The 25105-nt window shown below is 39.8% G+C and overlaps 1 protein-coding gene across 8 annotated transcripts in view; it reads right to left on the bottom strand.

Moving 5' to 3' along the window:
* Positions 1 to 418: 418 nt before the first annotated feature.
* ANLN (anillin, actin binding protein) overlaps positions 419 to 25105 on the bottom strand; it is a 78087-nt gene continuing 53400 nt past the window's right edge. For 4 of the 8 annotated variants that reach the window (XM_035253167.3, XM_035253165.3, XM_035253168.3 and 1 more), the window contains 8 exons: positions 24963 to 25001; positions 24663 to 24684; positions 23651 to 23763; positions 21761 to 21814; positions 12656 to 12742; positions 8505 to 8612; positions 4249 to 4421; positions 419 to 1697 (listed from right to left, as the gene is read on the bottom strand). In XM_035253167.3, the coding sequence (XP_035109058.2) occupies positions 1574 to 1697; positions 4249 to 4421; positions 8505 to 8612; positions 12656 to 12742; positions 21761 to 21814; positions 23651 to 23763; positions 24663 to 24684; positions 24963 to 25001 (720 nt within the window). In that variant the 3' untranslated portion in view covers positions 419 to 1573. The remainder of the gene's footprint in view (positions 1698 to 4248; positions 4422 to 8504; positions 8613 to 12655; positions 12743 to 21760; positions 21815 to 23650; positions 23764 to 24662; positions 24685 to 24962; positions 25002 to 25105) is intronic. The other 4 variants (XM_078342209.1, XM_009002042.5, XM_035253171.3 and 1 more) reach the window with 1 other exon arrangement.

Raw genomic sequence — 25105 nt, 5'->3', positions numbered from 1 at the left:
TGACTTGCTTTTTGTGCGTTCTGAATTTTGTAGCATGCTTTTGTGTGCTTTGAATGCCTACTCAAAGATAAATTCACTGTATAAATAAATACAGCGGACCTTCTTATCAGTCCCATCAAATCTATTCCGTTTGGCTGATGGTGTCACCCATCCACTCAGTCTCTACTACAGACTCGGGAATCACCCTTCCTCTCCTCAAATGTACATCCAATTACCATATTCAGTTGAAATGCCTCAGAAATCGATCCTTCATTCACTTGTGCATTCAACAGCAGCCCTAAGAACACACAATAAACCAGACTAGGCAGAGAGAAATAAATGAATGAGACATTGTCAGCACAGAACCCTCAAGAAGCTCCCAGCCCAGGGATGCAAGCAGCCACAACATGCATTCAAAGAGTGCTTCCTAAACCACTGATTCCTTTAGACATTTACAGGTATTTATTTGAGTAAGAGCTCATAAAATATATTTCTATAATATACACAAGAAAAAAATACATTTGAATGAATAAAAAATAAAATGATGGGAGGGGAAAGAATTTAGTGTTTATAGATGAGGTCATCAAGGACCTTAATAATTCAGAGAAGAAATCCGAAGTGTATTAAAAGTTGAGACCCTACTTTTACAATATTTTATAATAAAAAAGGGCATTCAAAGGTGATACACCAATTTCAAAATGTGATTCTAGACACTGTTGTTCATAAACAGAAACAAACAAACAAAAAAACCCAACAAAAACAACCCAAACACTTTGGCAAGCAAAGTATCATTAGTCCATAGCAGCTTCGTAACAGTTTACTTTTTTAATATAAAGATTTTTAAATTTACACTTGTTCTTGTTATAGCAGAAAAAACTAATATGCTAAGTCTGTAACCTACGCAGCAAAAATAATTATCTTAATGAAGCCTGAATTCTATGCAAATGTGCACCACACTGCATGTACAGTAACTGAGTGAGTGCGGACCCTGTGCTTATCAACTCTTCCATATAGAATACTGAACCCCCAAGTCTCACTCACTGTCTCCACGTCTGCATCTCTTTTCTGAAGGCAGCCTCAAGCTTTAAGCCAACATATATTTGTTATTGAAAAAATTCTCCTCCTCATTACTAAAAATGTTTCTGTAACGGCCTCCGACGTTTTCTTCAGTACCCTAGAAACAAGTCATGTCACGATCAATGGACGATCACAGCCCGCGGAGAATCTGGGACTGGAGAATGGGTTTCTGCTGCTTCAGGACCCCCGGCTCCGAGAAGACGATTCCGAATTTCTTACTTTTAACAAATACTGTCACAAATAACTGAATAATTAGATTTCTAGGAAAATGAGGCTTTTAAATTAAGATTTAGCAAAATCAACTCTAATGTATTTACTTCTACTCATTGATGAATGACAAATCAGTTACAGTTTCACATACAAAAGATATAAATACTGCATAATATGTAGTGAATATTGGCACAAACCCTTTCGTACTTAAAGCATAAAATGCAATCAGTAAATCTGATGCTCTTAAGTATGTTTCTTAAGATGACATAGGTCAAAAAACCTCTAGATAGCATGGAGATTTCCCAGATTAAGGCTTTCCAATAGGTTTGTAGCAAGCATCCGGTTGCCAGAGGCGAATATCAACAAGAACTTGATTGAGTTTTTGCATCCAGAGATCCCGCTCTTCTTTAGTATCTGCAGACAGCCAGTTCCTATAGGAAAACAACCACCGAGGTCAGAGTTCTTGTCCCCTCATTCTCTACCCCCTTGTACCCTTGGTAGGGACAAAAAAGGACTAAACAAACCAGTCAAATCAATTACCTTTAACCATCTTTTAGGGATGCTAATCCAGAGGCACTTAGTGAGGGGCTTCTCCAAATAAAACAGAGGAAAATTATCCTCTGTTTAACCAAAATACTGATGCTAACTTACACTAATTACACTTGGTAAAGGCTGGCGTTTCTAACAGGTGTTTTATACAGGTAGTGTGTGGCCTGGGTAACCTGATGGCATAGGACACTCACTCAGTGTGGGCAACTTCTGAGCAAGAGCATCGGAGGCCTGAATCTAGGCACTCTCAATATCCTTCAGAGTCAGGTTCCCCAACAGCTGTAATCACAGACTCATGGACCTTCACCTGGCTTTACAGGTAATATTGTTTTATACTGTCTCCCACTAGATTTGTCTTATATATTAGTAGAACATGGTATTTACAATAAACTATCTAAAGATCCTAAGACTTTTGTCTATCCTAACCTCTCTGTCCAGGTTAAGAATATGTTCCTTGCATCCATAATTAGCTACAAGTTGAATAAATAACTAGTTGATGGGGCAGGCCAGGGTAAGCAAGGGGGGATTCCCTAACTCATAGCCAGAGCATCCTTGTAGAGAACAGCCAGCCGTTAGGTTTTTATATTGCATTCATTCTGCAACTTTCTAAGTTCTCCCCATTGGTACTAGAAATGGTGTAAACGTGAGTAAGTGGAGTTATCCCCTCCCAGGAGTCAGTGAAGAAAACACTGCACTTATAATAGCCGCCCCTTACTAAGCTCATTCCACGTGCTCAGAACTGTGCTGTGTGTTTCCTCATTCATCTCTATTGTCTGAAGTCTCTGCGAACCTATTCTCGTTCAAGAGTCTGACAACATTTTTTAAAACTCTGTTGTCCCCTTTTGACACAGAAGATTTCAGAGGGCCAGCGAAGTTAAGTGACCTGCCATGCTTACGTTTGGTAAGTCACAGAGTTAGGATTTAGAGTTTAGTCCGTTGACCTCAAAGCTCCACTGTACCGCCTCCCCATGTGACAGAACATTCTAGTTTCAATGTGTAGTCTCTATTTTGAAGTAGGCAATAGAGATCAGCAGAGAAATCTTTAGTATTGATAGCAAGCTTAGTTAGTAGAAATGAAAATGAGGTACATTAAATTCAGGTAAAAGGCCTAAGTCCAAAAGATTCAAGGACCCGTAAGGAAACAGATCAGTGAGGCAAAGGAGAATGTAAAAATGCACAATGTTTATATTCTCATAATAAAAAAAAACAAAATAAATTTTAGGCCACAAGCAAAGCCAAGACTGAACTGAGAACGTACCACTCTCATATGCTTGGGCAAAGGGTACCCATCCACATTATAATTTTATAGTGAGAAAGAGTACACGTAAATGAGGTAAAGAGTAATTAAAGCAACATAGAATCTAGCTATTTTTATCACAGGGGAAGGTCTACAGAAAAGTCTAAGAGAGTTTATGCAAGCAGCAAGAAAGCTGCATGAAACTGTGAGTGACATTGAAAACGGCGGCAGTGGGCTACGTAGATACTGCGTTTTGGCTGCTTTCCTCCGCTGACGGTGGCCATGGACAGGTCGCCATCAAACACAATGATTAGAAAACCACTTTGCCTGTCCCGCTCTGCCTGATTCCACCACTGCACAGAAAACCGCTGAAAGAATAAATGAGTTAAATAAATCTGGAAGTCATCTAGACATCAAATGAGTCCTCTGTCTACCTATTTTAATACAAATTGGCAGTCTCTGGGCAACTCTGTTCTATTTGAGTATTGTGCCTCCTGGCCGCAGCTTTCTAATATTTTCACATTAGAAACTCATAATGCCAGTTCTACCAGTCTCCCCATGTCTGCATTATCCAGCAACAGCCTAATTACTAAAGACCTTATCGAATTCTAACTTTTGTCCCTAATGACAACTTTGTACATTGAAGTTGGTCTTCAAGCTTCTCTTAGGCATCCAACTGAAGAACCTATCTTGGAATCTTAGCAATAAACCTTTGTATCTTACACTTGAGCTTAGGGTTAATTAAAAAAGAGGCACTCCCCAAAGTTTTACCCCGCCAATCTCCATCCAGAAATTTGCAGAATAGAATGAGACTATTTTTGTGAGTCATTTGATTACATGAGGGCATTCCGGGAATGGAAGGAAGGGATGTGTAGAGTCTCTATGAATAATGCTTGTCTCCTCAACTACACATGAAATCTTGAAACTTAACCCAAAGATTATTAGCTACCTGCCAAGAAAATGTGAGCATACTGGAAAATATTAAGCTAAGATACAACCTGAGTATCATACTTTCCTTAACTATATTAATTTAGTTATGATAGACGGTTCTCTTATTGCTTTGTGTGTCTTGTTTTCTCACTAAGGCTGTGCCCTTTTCAAAGTCAATGACCATCTCTGATATTTCTCCTCGTGGCAAGTACATAGTGGGCAATCAATTGCTTAGTTGATAGGAATGTTTCTAGGCCAATACATACTTGGTGACACAGAGTGTGTCCCTGCATTGGCTGACGAGAGTCTCTCGGTCATCTTCTCTTTGTGGTCGGACGGTAATTAATTCAAAAGTGTTGCGTCTTGCACAAAATTCTCTGTTGGCTGGTTCTATTTGATGACTGGTACAATTAGCCAGATTTATCCTTCCTATGGGATTCTTTAAAAACAAATTAAGAGAAATTAGCAGAAAATAAGACTGTTTAAGTCAGTAAGCATTAAGCAGCATTTAAGTTGGTGCAAATTAAATTAAAATTAAAAAGCCATTCATTTAAAAGTTAAAATTTAGTTACACTGGGCTTAGAGAAACATATTCAACATTTATTATTGTTCCTTGCTAGACATAAAAATAAAACCCAAAAATAACAACTGGTAGCTCTTGCCAACTAGCCTATAAAGCTCTTTATTATGGCGGACTTCAAATAAAAAATACAAAGAAAAGTAAAATGAGCCCCAGGTACCAAAACCAGCTACAACAATGAGAAACACACTCAGCTGCTTTTTGTCTGTACCTTACCCACTTCTCCCCTTTCTATAAAAGGAAGCCTAGACATCGGATTTCATGTGTAAATATCTCTTTATGTATCTATGAAAGAAAAGGGCAAACAATTGTCCTGGGTTGTTGGCAGCCATGAACTCCCATGGTGTGAGAGCCAGAGTGCAGGAAAAAGTTCCTGAGACCAAATGGTCCTGAACAAGGGAGAGGAACACACACAGTGAGCCAACAGCTAATACATGTGTCAATTCTATCAGAAGTTTTAAAATAAAAATATAACACGCCATTTTAAAACCTCAGACTGGCTAAGTCTGGAAAAACCAGTAACAACCTCTGTTGATGGGTTAGGGAGTGAGGAACAGATGCTCATGCATCACTGGTGAAAGTATAATATGACCTATTACTGGTAGGCAACTTGGTAACAGTAATCAAAAACCATTAACAATGAACATTTTCTGATCGTGCAGTTCTACCTAAATTTATCCTAAGCAAATACATAATATGTATACACAGATTTTAATATGTATTGTCACTGTTTTTTCATAATAGCAAAAAATTCCAAACAAATTAAATGACAGTAATAGGAGACTAATTAAATAAACCATGGTATTGTTTCCAGCAAATACGCACATTAAATAGCCTGAAAATCCTCCCATTAAGCCGCCAAATGCTAGATAATTAAATTCACAAGAAAGCAAAAATATCCTTCAAAGGCCAAAATCAATGGGCAAGGGAGAATGAAGAACAGTAAACCAATCTGAGACCCTGTCTTCCCTTGGGGCATTTGCCACCGCTAAGACCGGCAACCTAGAAATGACAGAATATAAATTCTGGTATTTGCTTTAAAATGCCCTAGCAAAGCAACTAAACAAAAATGCATGTGTGTTGTGGAGAGACAAATGAAACCTGAAAACTGATAATTAATGAAGCTGGAAGTTCATTATACCATTTCTGCTTTGTGTACATTTGAACATATTCAATTATAAAAAGCAAAACAGAGCCAGGTACAGCGGCTCATAACTGTAATCCCAACACTTTGGGAGGCTGAGGTGGGCGGATCGCTTTGAGCTCAGGAGTTTGAGACCAGCCTGGTCAACATGGTGAAACCCCAGCTCTACTGAAAATACAAAAATTAGTGTGTCTGGTAGTGCTTGCCTGTAGTCCCAGCTACTTGGGAGGCTGAGGAAGAAAACTGCTTCAATCCAGGAAGCAGAGGTTGCAGTGAGCCAAGATCGCACCACTGCACTCCAGCCTGGGCAACAGAGTGAGACCCTGTCTCAAAAAAAAAGAAACAAAAAGTAAAACATATATGTATATATATTTCCATGGGGTGATGGCGGTGTGTGTGTGTGTGTGTGTGTGTGTGTGTGCACACGCGCAAGGGTGTGTGGAAAAAGCAAGGACCAAGAATAGTCATACAGTAGCCCCCCCCCCCACTTATCCATGGTTTCACTTTCCATAGCTTCAATTACCCAGTCAACCATAGTTGAAAAATATTAAAAGAAAAATTCTAGAAACAAACAATTCATCAGCTTTAAACTGCATGCCATTCTAAGCACCATGGTGAACTTGCATGGTACCCACGCCGTACCTGCTACCTGCTCGGTACTCACTTAGCAGCATTCTGAGTTACAAGATCAACTGCTGTGGTACGTAGTGCTTGTGCTCAAGTAGCCCTTATCTGACATAATAAGGCCCCCAAAGAGCAAGAGTAGACATGCCAAAAACAAGCCGGAAAGTGCTTCCTCTAAGTGAAAAGGTGAAAGTTTTCGACTTAATAAGAAAAGAAAAAAAATCATATGCTGAGGTTGCCACGGTCTACACAGTAAGAATGAGTCTTCTATCCATGAAATTGTGGAGAAAAAGAAATTCATGCAAGTTTCGTTGTCGCATTTTCAACTGCAAAAGTTACCACCACGGCACATGGTAAGTGCCTAATTAAAACAGAAAAGGCATTAAATTTGGGAGCGTAGGACATCAGTAGAAACGTGTCGTGACTGATGGCAATTGGTCTGGTACTTATCCATGGTTTCATGCATTCACTGGGGGTCCTGGAGTGCATCCACTGAGGATAAGGGAAAACTACCGTCCATTACTGTGTATGTCAGGAGACCTGCCTTAGCAGACATTAAGATTTATTTTAAAGCTATGTTCATTTAGATTGGGATAGAGAAACCGACCAAAGGAAACAGAACAGTGAGACTAAAATTAAACCTACACATATAATGACATCTTGATACACATGAGAAGTGGCATTGTAGATCAGTGAATGATACAGTTTGGGTATCTGTCTTCACCCAGATCTCATGTTCCATTGTAATCCCCAGTGTCGGAGGTGGGGCCTGGTGGGAGGTGACTGGATTATGGGGGTGGACTTTCAGGAAATCCCCTTGGTGCTGTCCTCAATACTGACTGAGTTCTCACGTGAGCTGACTGTTTAGAAATGTGCGGCGCCTCCCCTTGCTCACTCCCTAGCCTGCTCCTGCTTTTACCACGTGACACACCTGCTCCCACTGCACTTTCTGCTGTGAGTGACAGCTCCCTGAGAGGCCTCCCTGGAAGCTCAGCAGATGCCAGTGTCATGCTTTTGGTATAGCCTGAAGAACCAGCAGCCAATTAAAAAATGACCCAGTCTTGGGTATTTCTTCATAGCAATCCAAGAATGGCCTAACGCAGAGGGGAAAGAACCAATAATTCAATGATGCTGGCACAATTGGTTATCCAGGTGGAAAAAAAAAATCAATTCTAGGGAAATTAAATGTGAAGTATAAACATTTATAACTTTAGAAAGAGGTATAAAAGAAATCTTTGACTGCTGGGTAAGGATAGTTTCTTAAATTAGACCCTAAAAAGTATAAAGCAATAGACTGACAGGTCTGATTACCTTAACATTAGACAAGTCTGTGCATGAGAAGACACTATAAAGATAAAGGATATGTGAAGCCTGAGACTAGGGAAATATAACTGTAATGTGCCAATATTAAACTGGATAATACAGACGATCAGTTCATAGGAGAGAAAATAAAAATGGCCATACACTCTTACGCTCAGAAAAGATACTTAGTCTAGTAATCAAGAATATATAATTTTTTTTTAAATGAGAGAACATTTCACATCTATCTTACTGATGGAAGTTTAAAAGGCTGACATATGAAGTGTTGGTGGGAATACGAAAAACTGAGAACTCCCAAATATCCCTGGTGGGAATGGAAAATCGTACAACCACTTTTGCGACTAATTTGACAAAATGAAGTTGTAGATGTGCAAACCCTACAACCCAGCAATTCTGCTGCTAGATCACATTCAAAAAAGAACTCTCATCCATGTGTACAAGAAACTAAGTCTTCCCGCAAAAGGTACAAACCAAAAGAAAACGAGAAGAAAGTGAATCACAGCAGCACCGTCTGTATACAACAATTCAGAAATGATCTTAAGGGTCTCTCAACAGGAGAATGGACAAATTATAATGTGTTCCTACAACAGAATACCATACAGAGAAAAGAGGACAAAACAGAGCTACACATACCACCCCAGACAAATCTCACAAACCGTACTGACCCAAAAAAGGCAAGTTGCAGAATAATACATACAGTGTGCTATTATCTGTATAATGTTTAAAGACATTTAACCTTTAACATTTAAAGATTGACTACATTCTCTAACATTTAAAGAATCTTTAACACTTAAAGATGGACTACATGAAAGTCAATCAGGGCTCTCCCCACTAACCAGTACAATTTAAATTACCTTTCGTTTCTCATCATCCGGATAAGTCCAATAAGACACACAGTTTCCAGAAAGAACACACCATCTTCGATGCCAGGCGCCAAAACCACTAACATCTTCAAATATGGTCTGGAAAAGTCAATTGAAATGCTGGCGTTAGAAAGTCGAGGAAAATATCCTAACAATGAAATACTGATTCTGTATGTTAACTGCAGTATGTTGACATATTTCATATCTCAAAATCTATTTGTATGATTTCATGTCTTTTACCTTAGTAATGAAAATCACTGATTATTCATATGAGAAATTCACTTCAACATCATCTACAAGCATTTAAGAACGTTCAGATATCAACCCTAAATTAAATACATCTACCTAATTTTAGACTTTAAAAAAGTGTAGTGTCCCTAACCAAATGCTCCATAAGGGAAATGCCTCTAGTGTTGGAGAATTAATGTGAAATTATCACACCATACTTATTTTAAAAAATTAATGGTAACATATTAAGTAAAACCTATCTTAAGATGCAAGACTGGGATTTAATGTTTATTCAGATCAAGTTTTCTAACGGGAATAGAAAAGAGTCAGCTTGTGATCACAGGCCTTGGTCCATAACCGTGATAAACATCGCAACTCCAAGTCCACTGCTGGGCCGTGAGACCCGCTTGGAGTGATGCTTCCCTGCAGTCTGGCGTTCGTCCCTAGGAATGCTAGTTATATTCTAAGGGCAGTAGTGTTGGCTAGAGACAGGACTCCAGAAGAGGCAACTACAACGTCTAGTTTTGTCCCACTTAGACATTGAAAGTAGAGGCTAAGAGTTTTTCAGCTACTATTGTTTAGCTATAGTCATAACAGATCCCTAAACTATATAGAAGCCCTCACTTTTCATTTAAAAAAAAAAACCACCATTCATCTGGGAACTTCTCTGTTAAAGAACAAAGCAAGGTAAAAACGTAACAATGCTGCAGATCAGGGAACCCTTTTCTATAAGGGCCGGAGAGGAAATATTTTAGACTTTGGGCCGTAAGGTCCCTGCCACAGCCACTCAGTTCAGCTGCTAGGCACAGAAACAGCCACAGATGCTAAGCAAGCAGAAGCGCCTCTGTTCAAAGGCTGTGAAAGCAGTCAGCGGCTGCTGTGCTGCCCTCTCTGCCCTGTGACACAGCGACCCAAAGGCATCTTTGCACTTGATTCCAGGTTACCTTCATATCACAACTTTACTCGTCTGATTGTGCAGAAGCTACTAATAAGCTAGTATTACTTGGCTGTTGCTGTGAGAGACTATTCTAAGAATATCTGTGTTTTAAAATTATCTCAACTAATCCTTACTCTAACTTTGTGACAGCTGGATATACGCTCTTCTCAATTTACTGTTTTATGTAAATTTCCCAAAAGGTGGCTTGAATTAGGAGTCTAATTTCTGGCCATGATGTATGAGAGAAAATGTTACCACGCTAGATTGAAACGGCAGATTAATTAGCTTGCTCCAACCACATTCCCTCCTGCCTCACCTTTTTCCTCCTCCCCTGATCCTTCCATTTTCCTCCCCAAGCAGCATTTTTCTAGGCAACACTGCTCAAGGCCCCCGAAAGAAGAAAGGAATCTAACTTCAATCTCAAGCATGTAAGTTAATACAAATGACTCACCAGCTCCCTCCTGTGCTGACGTTCACCTTTTACATCATAAAGGTAATAGACAAGGTAACTTTTGACAGACAAGATTAACACCAGCTGTTATGACGTCCGACTATAATCGGAGCAGAATAAGAAAAGAACAGCCTTTTTGTTTCTATAGCTAAGGAAACGGAAGGCCAAGGAAATTAAGTGACATCACACAGACAGCAAAACCGGAGCCTTTTGGCTGCCAATCCAGAGCACCTGCCTCTTGCTGCGGCTCAGTGGAGGCAGAGCTAGCCGGCACCCTGTCAGAACCACTTACCAGTCTCTGGTCGGAGTCTCCCTCCTCCCAGCCAGCCCTGGCACATCAGGAAAGGAAGCTGAGCCAAGGAGCTTTCATCTCCATTGCTACTTCTAATTTTTTTATAGGGGGCAGAGGCAGTTAAAATGCAATGTTTAGGCAGAGGACTGAAACTGAGTCAGGGAGTCCTGAGCTCTTTCTTACTACATTTCTGTCAATGTGGATGTGAGAAGAATGGGCTATATTGAAGAGGTCTAATAAGGTAGTTAAGAGCCCAGCTAAAAAATTAACTAGGTGAGATGTTAAATGCAAATGAACCAGCTACCTTAACAGAGCCTATCCATTGCTAGAGGCAGCTACATTAAATATAAAAATGTTTACATGAAAATAAAAGATCACTAGGCAAACGCTGCCTTCAACTCAGAAATTTTACATGCTTTTCCAAGACTATCTAGTGCCACCTGCTGGATTGACATGTGACAAAACCTAATAAGGAAGGAAAAAATCCTGTTATTAAGTAATAATTCCCATCCTTTGGAAGCCGGCTAGTTACTTAGGCCACCGGCTTTCCTTACTCTCCAGCTCTCCTTTCGGTACCTTTGACAGCAGTTACAGACTGACTTGTAACATCCCTTGCGTCATTCAAGTTCTTGCTTCACAGAGAACACCCCAAAGCAACTTGATTTTCTCTACCTCGTATACCATACTCACCATCTTCTTTGCATTCTATACACATACTGTCCTCCTCTGTTAATGAGAAAGCTGTAATTCTGTATAAAACAAATCCTGTGAACTGTGGCTTGGGCTTAATTCTTCCCATTCTCAAGACTGCTCTATGAACTACCCCATAAGCCCTAGTTCAGGTCCTCCATGGCCTCTATCTTCAATCTCGTTGGCCCTGTTAGAAGCTACCCATCTATATTTAAAGGCGCTTACATCTCTCCCATCTTAATAAAATGTTGACAAAATCCTCCTTTCACCCTACATGCCTCTGCAAGCACAACATTCTTCTCTCCTTACTCCTTCACTGCCAAAGTGTTTCCAAGAGTTTCCAAGCTCCTGCACTCATTCCTCATCTCCCACTCACTCTGGACCCATTTGCAGTCTGGCATCTGCTCTCACCTACACCAGAATGATCACCTGGTAATAAGTCCAACAGTCCTAACAGAACCTGATCTCACTTAGCCACTCCCTCCTTTCAATGCTCTCCTCTACTGGCAACCATGATGGTAGATTCTCCGTTTCCCTCCCTGCAGTCTCCTCCAAGGTTTCCCTCCTTCTATCCATCCCTTCAATGCTGGCACTCCTCCAATGAGTTGGCGCTGCTTCCCCAGTTGCCCTGGGCTTCCCCATGCTGCAGAGATCCACTTCTTTACCTCTACCAAATGTCTGTCTTGAGCTCCAAACCCAGAACTTTCACACGTCTCCAGGCATCTAAAATTCAAATCAAGTAAAACTTAACTCATTAAAATTTCCCACCTCGGTGGGAACTGACTAGTCTTCTTCAGCGTTGTCATTCTCCAATCTGCTTTCCACATCGGTCAGAATGATTTTCTCAATCCCCAGTTGGATAATTTCCTCTGCATAAAATCCCATAAGAGCAACTCACTGACTCCAGGATAAAGTCCAAATTCTTTAAAAGGCCCTTGAACTCCTGCCCCATCTCCCCAGCCTCACTTCCCTCCCAAGTCGCTGTCCTCTTTCCCCACCCACCAGTCACACACATGCACTCAAACTGCAAGCTCGAGCTATCCAGAAACACCTTCCACTGTCTGCACGTGTCATCTTTCTTTCCTTTGGGTAGGCGTGGCAGAGAAGGGCCCTCCCAGCCACTGTACGTTCTCCCCGTATCTGGAGCACTTTGCCCTTTCTCCCTGGCTAACTTACTCAGTTAGCAGATTAGAAATGACTTCTGTCAGCAGTCCCCTTTATCCCACCCCACCCACAGTCCAGACCTGGTGTCCCACCAACTGACCCCAATGCACCCCGCTTTCTGCTATTATAGTGCGATATTGTACCTGTCTGTTCATTTGTATTTCTCCCTTCTAAACTAAAAGCTCATGAGTAGAGAAATTATTTTTTGTGGCCTTTTACATTCCAACAGCCACACAGTGATTGCCATATAAAGGAGATGGAACAAATCTTTACTGAACCAACTTATCACTTAATCACAAAGGATTTCATTCCTATGGGAAACAAGTCCATATTTCACAACATGGAAAAAACAAAGTTAAAGACTAGGTGATGTTACTTACTAGAAAACCTCTTTCTTCAACGCTGGAATTCACTTGACATTTTATTTTTAAATAAATATGACCTTCCAAAGAAGATAAAAAGGGGACCTGCAAAGAAAACAGGTAAATTATTTGCAAAAGAGGTTCAAAGTGTGATTTTTCTGCATAAATTTTAAAGAGATAATATTACAACTTGAAAACACAGCATTTTCTCAAGTTGGAATATAAAAGGCATGGCCAAAAAGCCATTGGTTCCTTAGCAACAAATTCTTTTAAAGAATAAATTCATTCAAGGTAAAGCTTGACAAAACCAAAAGCCCGAAGTGTCAAGTTAACGTGAGAAGGAAAACAGAAGACAATACTTGTGTTTATCTATTATTCTCCATCAACAGAATACACTCCGTGAGAAACCGGATAAACCAACCTATAAACTCACACCATACACCACCACCCAGCCATAAAGAACAGTAAACTGCAGAAATGGAAAAGCTAGTCCTTGAATTCATGTGGAATTGCAAGAGACCCCAAACAACCAAATCAATATTGAAAATGAAGAACAAAGTTGAAGGAATCATATTTCCCAATTTCAAAACATAATGTGCAAAGCTTTGGTAATCAAAACAGTGTGGGCTGGCTGGACATGGTGGTTCATGCCTGTAATCCCAGCACTTTAGGAGGTCAAGGAGGGGGGATCACTTGAACACAGGAGCTCAAGACCAGCCTGGATAACATAGCATGACCTTGTCTCTATTAAACATAAAAAAAAATTGGCCAGGTGTGGTGGCACATGTCTGTAGTCCCAGCTAGTTGGAAGGCTGAGGCAGGATCGCTCGAGTCCAAAAGTTCAAGGCTGCAGTGAGCTATGATCACGCCACTGCACTCTGGCCCGAGCAACAGACCAAGATCTTGTCTCAAAAAAACAAAACCAAAAACACCCAGTGTGGTACTGGCATAAGAATAGACATATCAACAAAAGGAATGGAACTGAGTCCAGACATAAACCTATACATCATATGGCCAACTGATTTGACAAGGATACCAACACCATTTAAAGAGGAAGAGCAGCCTTTTCAAAAAATGGTGCAGAGCAAATTAGATATTCACATGTACCAAGAGTGATGGTGGACTTCCAACCTCACGCCATTTATACAAATTAACCCCAAATGGATAATATCCTAAGTATGAGATCTAAAATTATAAAACTCCTAGAAAGGCCGGGCATGGTAGCTCATGCCTGTAATCCCAGCACTTTGAGAGGCTGAGGCAGGTGGATCGCCTGAGGTCAGGAGTTCAAGACCAGCCTAGCCAACATGGTGAAACCCTGTCTCTACTAAAACTACTAAAATTAGCCGGACATGGTGGCACATGCCTGTAATCCCAGCTACTCGGGAGGCTGAGGCAGGAGAATCGCTTGAACCCAGGAGGCGGAGGTTGCAGTGAGCCAAGATCGTGCCATTGCACTCCAGCCTGGATGACAAGAACAACAACAACAACAACAACAACAAAAAACTCTGGACCAGGCGCAGTGGCTCACGCCTGTAATCCTAGCACTTTGGGAGGCTAAGGAGGGTAGATCACGAGGTCAGGAGTTCGAGACCAGCCTGGCCAACACAGTGAAACCCCGTATTGCAGGTGCATACCACCATGCCCGGCTAATTTTTATATTTTTATAAATATTTACATAAAAATTTTTAATATATTTTTAATATATATTTTATAATTATTTTATATATATATATAAAATTAAAATTATATATATATAAAATTAAAAATATATAATATATTTATATATTTTATAAATATTTATATAAAAATATAAAAATTAGCCGGGCATGGTGGTATGCACCTACAATCCCAGCTACTCAGGAGGTTGAGGCAGGAGAATTGTTTGAACTGGGAAGGCAGAGGTTGTAGTGCCATTGCACTTCAGCCCAAAGAACAAAGCGAGACTCCATCTCCAAACAACAACAACAGCCACTGTCTTCAAAGCAAAGCGAGGAAAGCTACCACATAACCCAGCAATCTCACTCCCAGGCGTTTACCGAAAAGACTGAAACCGGGTTCCGGAAGTGCTGTCTGCACTCTCACGCTCACTGCAGCATTATTCACAAGAGGTAAGAGGTGCGAATAATCTGAGAGCCCATCAACAAACGAAGAGACCAAAAACATGTGGTACATACATACAATGAAATATTTTTAGCATAGAAAAGGAGATCCTGTCATACACTACAACATAAAGAAACTTTGAGGATGTTGTGCTAAATGAAATCAGCTAGTCAGAGAAGGACAAATACTACACGATTCCACTTCACATCAAGTCCAAAAGTTCAAGGCTACTGTGAGCTATGATCACGCCACAGCACTCTGGCCTGGGCAACAGACCAAGATCTTGTCTCAAAAAAAAAACACACCAGTGTGGTTTGATCTTATCCAAAAGGCTGAGAAGAACATATGAGACCTTTAAAGCAGCCAACCTCACAGAAGCAGAACTAGAGTGGTGGCTGCCAGGGACTGAGGGAGGGGATAGGAGGAGCCACAGTTCAGTGAGTATAGAATTTCAGTCATGCAGTGATTCTCGTGCCTCAGCCTCTCCTGTAATCCTGGGATCACAAGCATGCACCACCACACCTGGCTAACTTTTGTATTTTTAGTAGAAATGGGGTTTCACCATGTTGGCCAGGCAGGTCTTGAACTCTTGACCTCAAATGATCCACCTGCCTTGGCCTCCCAAAGTGCTGGGATTACATGCATGTGCCACTGCACCCGGCCAAAAAGAAGTATTGAAAGGAGAGGAACCTAAACATGTAAGAAAATATTCTTAGCGACTTAGCAGAGAAGCAAGTTTGCCATAAGCAACAAATTCTGCAGGGAAAAAGGGAAACCAGTTGAGCCTTCCGTGGTAGAGCACGGGCTGAGGTAGCCTGGCATCTGAAGAAGCGGAGGCAGAACTAGCTCTCCCTACCCGCCAGTTCTCCCCAAAAGGAATTGTGCTGAGTAAGTGCTGGTTGAAGACAGGTCTGAAAAGCAGAGAGAAATCTTGTGGACAGACAGTACTTAGATCTCAAAGTTCTGCTCAAAGGCAGGGCCTGGCACCATTCTCAAAGCATTTAAAGCACAATTTGAAGCAAATCTCTCCAGAGCCTAATTTCAGCTCAATTTCTGATTACATAAGAGAGCAGTCCCTAATCTATACAGTCTGAAAGACAAAAGAACAAGTTATTACCTATTTCAGTCTCCACTGTTCTTTTCTAATCTCTAGACTACAATTAAAACATTACAAGACATGTAAAAAGGTAGGAAAACATGGAACTTCTCAAGTGGAAAAAAGAAATCCTGTCAATAGCAGACCGACAGATGACCTAAATGTTAGAATTAGGAAACAAAACCATTTATACAACACTAAAATATTTAGAGGAAAGGACGGAGGAAATTAAGTGAGAAGATGGAGAATTTCCGCAGAGAAATTGAACACACACACACACACACACACACACACGCACACCACACGATCCAGATAAAAATTTCAGAATTAAAACACTGTCTGAATTTAAAAATTCACTGGATAGGCTTCACAAGAGACCAGATCACATCAGGAAATAACAGGTGAACTTGAAGAACTAATAAATAGAAACCATCAAAAATGAAGCACAAAGAAAAAGAGAATTAAATGAAAACCAGAAAGAATGTCACAGACCTGTGGGAAAATAGTCAATAGTCTACATTAAGTGGAGTTTCAGAAAGGAGAGACCAGGGCAGAAGAAATAACTGTAACAGACAATGGCTGAGTATTTGCTAAAACTTCAAAACAACTAGCCACAGATCCATAAAGCTCAGTGAAACCCAACAGGGTAAATACCAAGAAAACTACACTTAGGCACATTAAAATCAAACCACTAAAAATGTAAAATAAAAAAGCAGAAAAGATAGGAATGATGGCTGGCTGGCTTCTTATTAGAAACAATTAAAGCCATAAACAATAAATTAACGTCTTTAAAAGAATGTAAAGGTAAAAACCTGTCAACTTAGCAGTCCCAGTGACAATATCCTTCAGAAATTAAGGCAATATCAAAACATCTCTGGACAAACAAAATCTAGAGATTTCATTTCCAGCAGACTATATAACAAGAAATAATAAAGACAGTTCTTCTTGACAGGACAATGATCTTAGATGGAATTCCGAATCTACAAGAAGGAAGAACACCAGAAATGGTAAATATAAGGACCAATTTATAAAAATATATCTTAAAATTTCTTTTCAAAATTGATCCAAGAGGCTGGGCACAGTGGCTCACACCTGTAACCCCAGCACTTTGGGAGGCAAGGTGGGTGGATGGCTTGAGCCCAGGACTTCACCACCAGCCTGGGAAACATAGCAAGACCCGATCTCTTAAAAAACTGATCAAAGAAAAAGTAACAGTGCATTAACAAAGAAATATCGGGATGAGCAAATTAACTATCCCGTGGTGAGGTTCGTATTGTAAGGTACATGAAGTAGTGTAACAGTATTTCAAAGCAGACTGTAATAAGGTAAGGATGCAGACAGTATTTCACAGCAACTACTAAACAAACAAACAAGCAAACAACAAACAGCTAAGTACAGCTAAAAAATCCAAAAGAGGAGATTAAAAAGGATTATCAAAACAATTAATCCAGAAGACAGGAAAGGAAAAACAAAGCAGCAAAGAACAGATGAAACAAATAGAAAATAAATAACAAAATCGTAGACCAGGAGTTGGCAAACGTTTTCTTTTATTTATATAGACTATACATTGCGCCATTCAGTCAAGAGCAATGTAAACAAATATAAAGATGCACTTTTTGTGAAACATCTTTTGATCTTATACTGAAAATACAGTTTTTATGTGAGTGCAGGACTGCTATAAGAAAGGCATACCTATACACTCTAATATAGGATTAAAAGAAGGTGAAGGATCTTCAGCTGCAAAATTTAATATCAGCAAAGGATGGTTTGATAATTTAGAAAGAGGCTTTAAAAATGTAAAGATAGAAAGGAGAAGCAGCTTCTACCAAATGACAGGAGATAGTTCCCAGACACCATCAAGAAAATCAGTGAAGAAAAAGGATCCCTGCCTGAACAAGTTTGTTTTTTGCTGTTCTTTACCAAAACAAGGTCTCACTCTGTCACTCAGGTTGGATAGCTCACTGCAGCCTTGAACTTCTGAACTTCTGGCTCAAGCAATTCCCCCACCTCAGCCTTCTGAGTAGCTAGGGCTACAGGTGTGTACCACTACAGGTGCGTACCACTTTCAAAAAGATGAAAACCTTTTTTCATCATCTGTGTTACTCAGGCTGGTATTGAACTCCTGGCTTCAAGCGATCCTCCCACTTCTGGCCTCCCAAAGTGTTGGGATAGTAGATGTGAGCCACAGTGCCCAACCTGAACAAGTTTTTAACACAGATAAAAGTGCCCTATTCTGGGTGGAGGAGGGAAGCCACAAGAAACATGTATTAGTAAGGAAGTAAAGTGAGTACCAGAATTTAAGGCAGAAGGGATAGGCTAACTCTACTGTTTGGCGCAAATGCAAACGGGTTTATGATCAGAACTTCCCTTATCTATAGAGCTTCTAATGCCCAAGCCTTGAAGGGAAAAGATAAATGCCAGCGGCTAATCTTTTGGTTATACAAGAAGGCCCGGATTGCTTCCATTAATGATTTGTCCCTGAAATCAAGAACAAAATGGTAATATCTAAAGCAATAGTGACTTCTGAGTCAAGATAGAAAGGAAAATGGAATTGTCTGTCATTCCTATTGCCCAGGGAAAAAGAATGGATCCCAACTGGATTCATCTTAGTTAGGTCTAAATTGGAGTTTCTGCTATAGTTAGTTTCTAACAGTTTGATCCTCTAACCTTGTAAAGATTACTTTAAAGGGGGGATTCTAAGACAAAAAGTATAAAATTTCAATAGACTAATTCCATGAGATGAACCTCCAACTGTCCGAATTTGAAACCGATCTACAATGTAGAATCAAAATATCATCCGCCTCATCTTTCTATTTTGTAAAAATTCCCTTTCTGCTTTTCCTTACTAAGAGTCCTTAGGCTCTTTCCTCTCAATGCTATTTAACAGAATTCCATTGTTTAGCATAGAGAATGCTACTGATACCAAAAATTAGAACCATGAGAAGAAAATGTGCCCTCTTACTCTATGGCTGAGGAAAAGGAGACAATATTTTTGGTGAGAAGCTCGTCCTGATAAAGAAGTGAATTGAAAATATTCACAAAAAGGTCAAGTTTACTACCTCTCCCCCTAGTTGAGTGTGGAGGGAGACTTGTGTGAAAATGTATGATACTATTTTGTTTTGTTTAACAAAGGAGTCTTTTAAGATATCCACACTTCAAAGATTATGTTAAGAGCTGTAAAATATAACCTATAACCAGGGAGACTGTGTAATGTGTTATATGCTGGGATATTTTTGAGGACAAAAGGGACACCATTAAGGACACAGGGCCAACAGGCATAAACTGGACAGTTTAGGGCATACCAGAATGCCTAACCATTTTCTTCAGTCCCAAAACTCTATATTCCTAATTGGTTGTTTTACTTCAAAATTGTTTGCCCTAATAATATTTACTGACATTGTATTTCCTAAAAGGTATAAATACCTATGAGGTTGCTTTAAGTCAGAAGAGGAACTTCAGGACATCCTTCTCCCTTTATCTATAATAGTATAATAAAACCATCATGGCTTTGGATTCCCTACTCAAAGAAAGGGTTTGAAAGTCTGACTCATTAAGATTTGTATATTTAAATTCCAGGATGCCAGGCTTTAATTGAGATCTGAATAGCCTCACATAAGATGGCAATCCACTGACAGTGGTGTCCTAAATCTGTAGAGCAAACCAACTGGATTAACTTCAACAGAAATTCCATTCTGAAAGGACCTCGGTGATAAGCCCTGCGATTGTTGTATTACTGGTCAAGGCACCAGTAAAATAAACCAAGACTCCCTTGTACTGACAGTATCTGATAAGACAGGAAAGACAGGCCGGCGCGGTGGCTCATGCCTGTAAACCCAGCACTTTGGGAGGCCAAGGCGAGTGGATCACGAGGTCAAGAGATCGAGACCATCCTGGTCAACATGGTGAAACCCCGTCTCTACTAAAAATACAAAAAATTAGCTGGGCATGGTGGCGCGTGCCTGTAATCCCAGCTACTCAGGAGGCTGAGGCAGGAGAATTGCCTGAACCCAGGAGGCGGAGGTTGCGGTGAGCCGAGATCGCGCCATTGCACTCCAGCCTGGGTAACAAGAGCGAAACTCCATCTCAAAAAAAAAAAAAAAAAGACAGGAAAGACATGTCTACTCTTTCAGTGACAATCAAACAGGATTATTACATGAGTATAGAAGGTCTTAAATTTTTCCCACCAACTTCAAGACCATTTAAAACTTAACTATTTTAAATATTCTCCTACATCAATCCCAAGCAATTGGAACAAATATTTGCTTCCCCTCCTCACTCAGAAAAGCACAAAATTTGTTCTGGATTTTACTTCTAAATTGTACTGTAGCTGACTGAGAAAGAGTCTTATGAGCAAATTAAATTGAGTGGTTTGATTTTGCACTCAATCATGTGGTTGGCTATTTAACTTACAAATTCAAAGGAGTTAAGTGAATGGAAATATAATTTTAATTTGTAAATGTGACATTTTGATTTAAAATGGCAGCCAAAAAAGTTTTCAAAAGAACAGTCTATATTTAAGATATATCATTGAAATCGCTTTCATTTTAGAGATTAATGAAATCTCTTACATATGTAGAAATTGGCTATGTGACAATACTGAGTAAAAAATACAGTTCATAAAATCCCAATTCTTGCGGTTATCTAATTTGCAAATCCAATTTTAAGACTTTAAAATAAAATAAAGAATACTATCCAGCATTTTATTAAGTAGCATCTCTTTAACCCAGAGAAAGTTTGTAACTGACCTTTATAAGAATATTAAAATTCTTTAGCTGGGCACAGTGGCTCCCTCCTGCAATCCTAGTACTTTGGGTGACCAAGGTGGGCGGATCACCTGAGGTTGGGAGTTCAAGACGAGCCTGGGTAACATGGTGAAACCCCACCTCTATTAAAAATACAAAAATGATCTGGGCATGGTGGCATGCACCTGTAATCCCAGCTACTCAGGAAGCTGAGTCAGGAGAATTGCTTGAACCTGGGAGACGAAGGCTGCAGTGAGCCAAGATCATGCCATCGCACTCCAGCCTGGGTGACAGAGTGAGACTCCATCTCAAAAAAAAAGAAAAAATCTTTAAAAAGTCTTCCAAAATATATTATTATATTCAGTATAATTTTAGTGTTCAATGTATTATAACTTCAAAATTAATAAGCAAAGGGTCATCTAGATAGCAATATACCTATTAGCCAATTAAGATCATAACAATTTTCTACTTTTGGCCAGGCACGGTGGTTCACGCCTGTAATCCCAACACTTTGGGAGGCCAGGACGGGCTGATCACCTGAGGTCAGGAGTTCGTGACCAGCCTGGCCAACATGGTGAGACCACACCTCTGCTAAAAATACAAAAATTAGCGAGGTGTGGTGGCAGGTACCTGTAATCCCAGCTACCTGGGAGGCTGAGGCAGGAGAATCACTTGAACCTGGCAGGCGGAGGGTGCAGTGAGCCGAGATCACGCCACTGTACTCTGGTCTGGGTGAAAGAGCAAGACTCTGTCTCAAAAAAAAAAAATCTGCTTTTATCTGAAACACCACCAATAGCCCTTCCAGTTCACAGGAGGCCAAAACTATTGAATAATTTTTAGTTTTAAATATAGTTACTAATTTGGTATTCTAATTGTACCCAGAAAAATCAATACTGAAGTGAATATAGGATTTTAATGAACTATAAGAGAGAAGAAAAGACCCCAACACCAAACATGCATTCAAAAAACAGAAACCTTTCATAGAGGGCTTTAAAGTATTATGAGAGTGGAGACAAAGACGCCCATCTGTAAGAGTCTCACTATAGAATAATGTACATAATGGCCTTAATTATTCAAAGCAAACAGAAAAGATAGAGTCGTTAGTAAAACAAATACATGTAGATCAAAAATTAAGGATTGATTTTTAAGCTCATTAGTTTCAAGCAAAGAAAATAATGCAACCTTTTCCTGGAACAAATAGCCCAGTAGCTCTCGCTCTCTTACATCATAATTTATCTAAAACAGACGAAATAAAAGACAGAAAAAAAGACCCAGGATCACTCAACTGGTTAATCACTAAATAAAAAGTTACAAAAAAAGTTTAAATTAACTTGTTAAAATACATTTATGCATTAACATAATCAAAACTTCAAATATAGTCTGCTTTTTGTCCATCAACTCAAAGAAAGCATTTCCTAGAATTTTATATTGTTTCAGGCTAACCTCATATTCTGTACTAGACAACAAGACCCTAGAGAAATAAGGTGACTTCACGCTATGTTAAAGAGTAAATCAGCCAGGCATGGTGGCTCACGCCTGTAATCCTAGCACTTTGGGATGCTGAGGCGGGCAGATTAGTAGGTCAGGAGATAGAGACCATCCTGGCCAACATGGTGAAACTCCATCTCTACTAAAATACAAAAAACTAACTGGGCATGGTGGCACACGCCTGTAGTCCCAGCTACTAGGGAGGCTGAAGCAGGGGAATCACTTGAACCCGGGAGGCAGAGGTTGCAGTGAGCCGAGATTGCACCACTGTCCTCCAGCCTGGGCAATAGAGCGAGGCTCCTCTTAAAAAAAAATATATATATATATATCACGCCTATAATCCCAGCACTTTGGGAGGCCGAGGCGGGTGGATCACGAGGTCAAGAGATCGAGGCAATCCTGGTCAACAAGGTGAAACCCCATCTCTACTAAAAATGCAAAAAATTAGCTGGGCATGGTGGCGCATGCCTGTAATCCCAGCTACTCAGGAGGCTGAGGCAGGAGAATTGCTTGAACCCAGGAGGCGGAGGTTGCGGTGAGCCGAGATCGCGCCATTGCACTCCAGCCTGGCTAAAAAGAGCAAAACTCCGTCTCAAAAAAAAAAAAAGTGAATCACAAATACTAGAAAAAGTAAGGGCAAATACTAGAAACCAGGCCTCCTAATTTTTATACTTCTCTATATTCTGACTACAGAAATCTCATACAATATAAATTATCACTGTATTATATAGAAGTCAACTCAAGAAATAAAATTTGCCTCTAGTTCTCTCACTCCTTAAAATGGTCTTGTTAGCTATTTAGAAGTGATTTCACATTGCGGTGAAAAAGCACTCAATAGTGATGTTAACACAGGTCTGATTTTTGAAGCTTCTAACATGAAAGGGAAGCATGAGGAGGAAAACCCTTAGAGTCGGAAGTACTTCACTATCTTGTCAAAACTCAATTCATAAAATATGGCTCATTTCGAAACATAGGTTCAAACAGGCTGGCTGGGCAAGGTGGCACACATCTATCATCCCAGCACCACAGATGGCCAGAGCCCAGGAGTTCGAGACCAGCCGAGCCAACATGGCAAAACCTCATCTCTACAAAAAACAGAAAAATGTAGCGGGGTATGGTATCCCTCGCCTGTTGTCCCAGCTACTCGGAAGGCTAAGGTGGGAGCCCGCGAGGTTCAGGCTGCAGTGAACTATCATCTGGCCACTGCACTCCAACCTGTATGACAGAGTGAGACCCTGTCTCAAAAAAAACACAGAACTACAAATAGGTAAGATATTATGTTTTAAAATTATAAACTTAACATCTAAACGAAAGAAGTAATTCTTCTTTAGTCAGAAGTGAAACAGAATAAACCAGCATTCACTGAAGTTCTAACTATTAAAAGGGAGAAATACTTCCAATACAAAAAAAAAAAAAAAAAAAAATCAGCAAAAAACACTCATACTTAGCAAAAATGTGCGATTCTAAGAACATGTGTTTTCAAAGATTCCAAATACCTAAAAGCATTGTGGCATTTCAATTGAGCTAATTTTTCTAAGATTAAAAACAAGTAACACTACACCCTTACAAATACAGTAGGGTTACCTTGTCCAGAGCAAACTTGGTATTTCCCACTGAAGCCAATGACAACGTGTAAGATCCGACAAGGGTGAAGTTGCTGGTTCGCACAGCGTTGAGCCCTCCCGGACTGGCCATGACTGTGAAGAACGAAGAAATTAAGGTTAGTTCAGAATGATTTTTGTTAAGTACAAGTAACAATTCCTCACCCCACCCCAGTAGGAGAAAATTAAGCTGCCACAGAGGAAAAAGACCGCCTCATTTTCCTTCGTCTTTAAATATGGGGAGAAAAAATCAGCTTATTTCCTAAAGAAAGAAAACTATTAATTTAAGGGAGGTACAAGCACTCCTTAATAATTGCGATGGATGTATTTTTAAAGGTACAGACCTAAAAATGTATGCATAAAAAGCGACTTCCCAATAAAAAACATGGAAAAGACTTCAGTGCTAGTTAAAACGCAGGGTGACAAAATCAGCAGCAGAAACTATCTCTGCACAGGTCTTCTTAGTAACTCTCTTGTGCCACAGAGAAGAAAGAGACCAATAGCGTGAAGGAAGGGAGGGAAACCAGTTCCATCCTAATTCCCTTTGGAAAAATGGAGGCCTAAAGTCATTCTAAAGAAGGCCTTTCCTGGCTTAGAGGCATTCCAGTTCCCAGTGAACTAGAAAGAGGCATTTCTGATATGAGACAATGCCAGTGATGATCAGGAAAGCTAAAAGAAGTAAAACTCTACAGTATGGATAGCACAAAACACATCTATAGAACAACAACAGTTAAAAGAGTAATGCTACCTGCTGCTAGGTCTGAACGACGTGACGACCGGCACCTCTACGGCGGCACCTGACAAAAGTGCGCACAAACCGCAAGCTATTCTGGCCAGTAATCTGGTTACTAAGAAACTCCACATAGAAAATAGCACTCCAAAGGAGATCAAGGCAAATACTCATAAATCAAGATGGTCTACACATATGTAAATATATAAGGAACTAAGGTTCCTTACCTTATTCTAAAGTTTCAAACAGTTCAAGGTACACTCACCTGAAGAATGAATGTTGCTTTTCTAAAAAAAAAAAAAAAGGTGTGAAGAAGAAATGTACGTAATTTCCCTTATTTGATACAAAGATTTAAATATGAATCACAAAATCTCTTTTAACACAATAAGGACTACATTTCAGAAAACACTTTTCCTAAATAAATTACAGGGATTTTCCCCCTCATTAGTGTATGTTAAAATTTTTCATAGTGCTAAAAAGTTTAGAAATGGTTAACGAATTTAAAATTGTACGTGTAAGATAAAGATTTCTCAAGAAAGCTCAATTTCTTAAAAATTCCACTTACTGTGGTTATAGATGTGAGGAGTCGCTTTGGAGTAATAGCCTAAAAGAAAAGATAGCTTACTATATATGTTTCTTATTAAACATTATGACTCAGAATGTAAAATGATCCAACCTTGAGAAATTCCCAAATAGAAAATAGTTAAT

Source organism: Callithrix jacchus, chromosome 11 (genome assembly GCF_049354715.1).
Source record: "Callithrix jacchus isolate 240 chromosome 11, calJac240_pri, whole genome shotgun sequence".
Classification (NCBI taxonomy): Eukaryota; Metazoa; Chordata; class Mammalia; order Primates; family Cebidae; genus Callithrix; species Callithrix jacchus.
The sequence above is the reverse complement of the archived record's forward strand: the minus strand, read 5'-3'. Positions and strand labels throughout refer to the sequence as shown.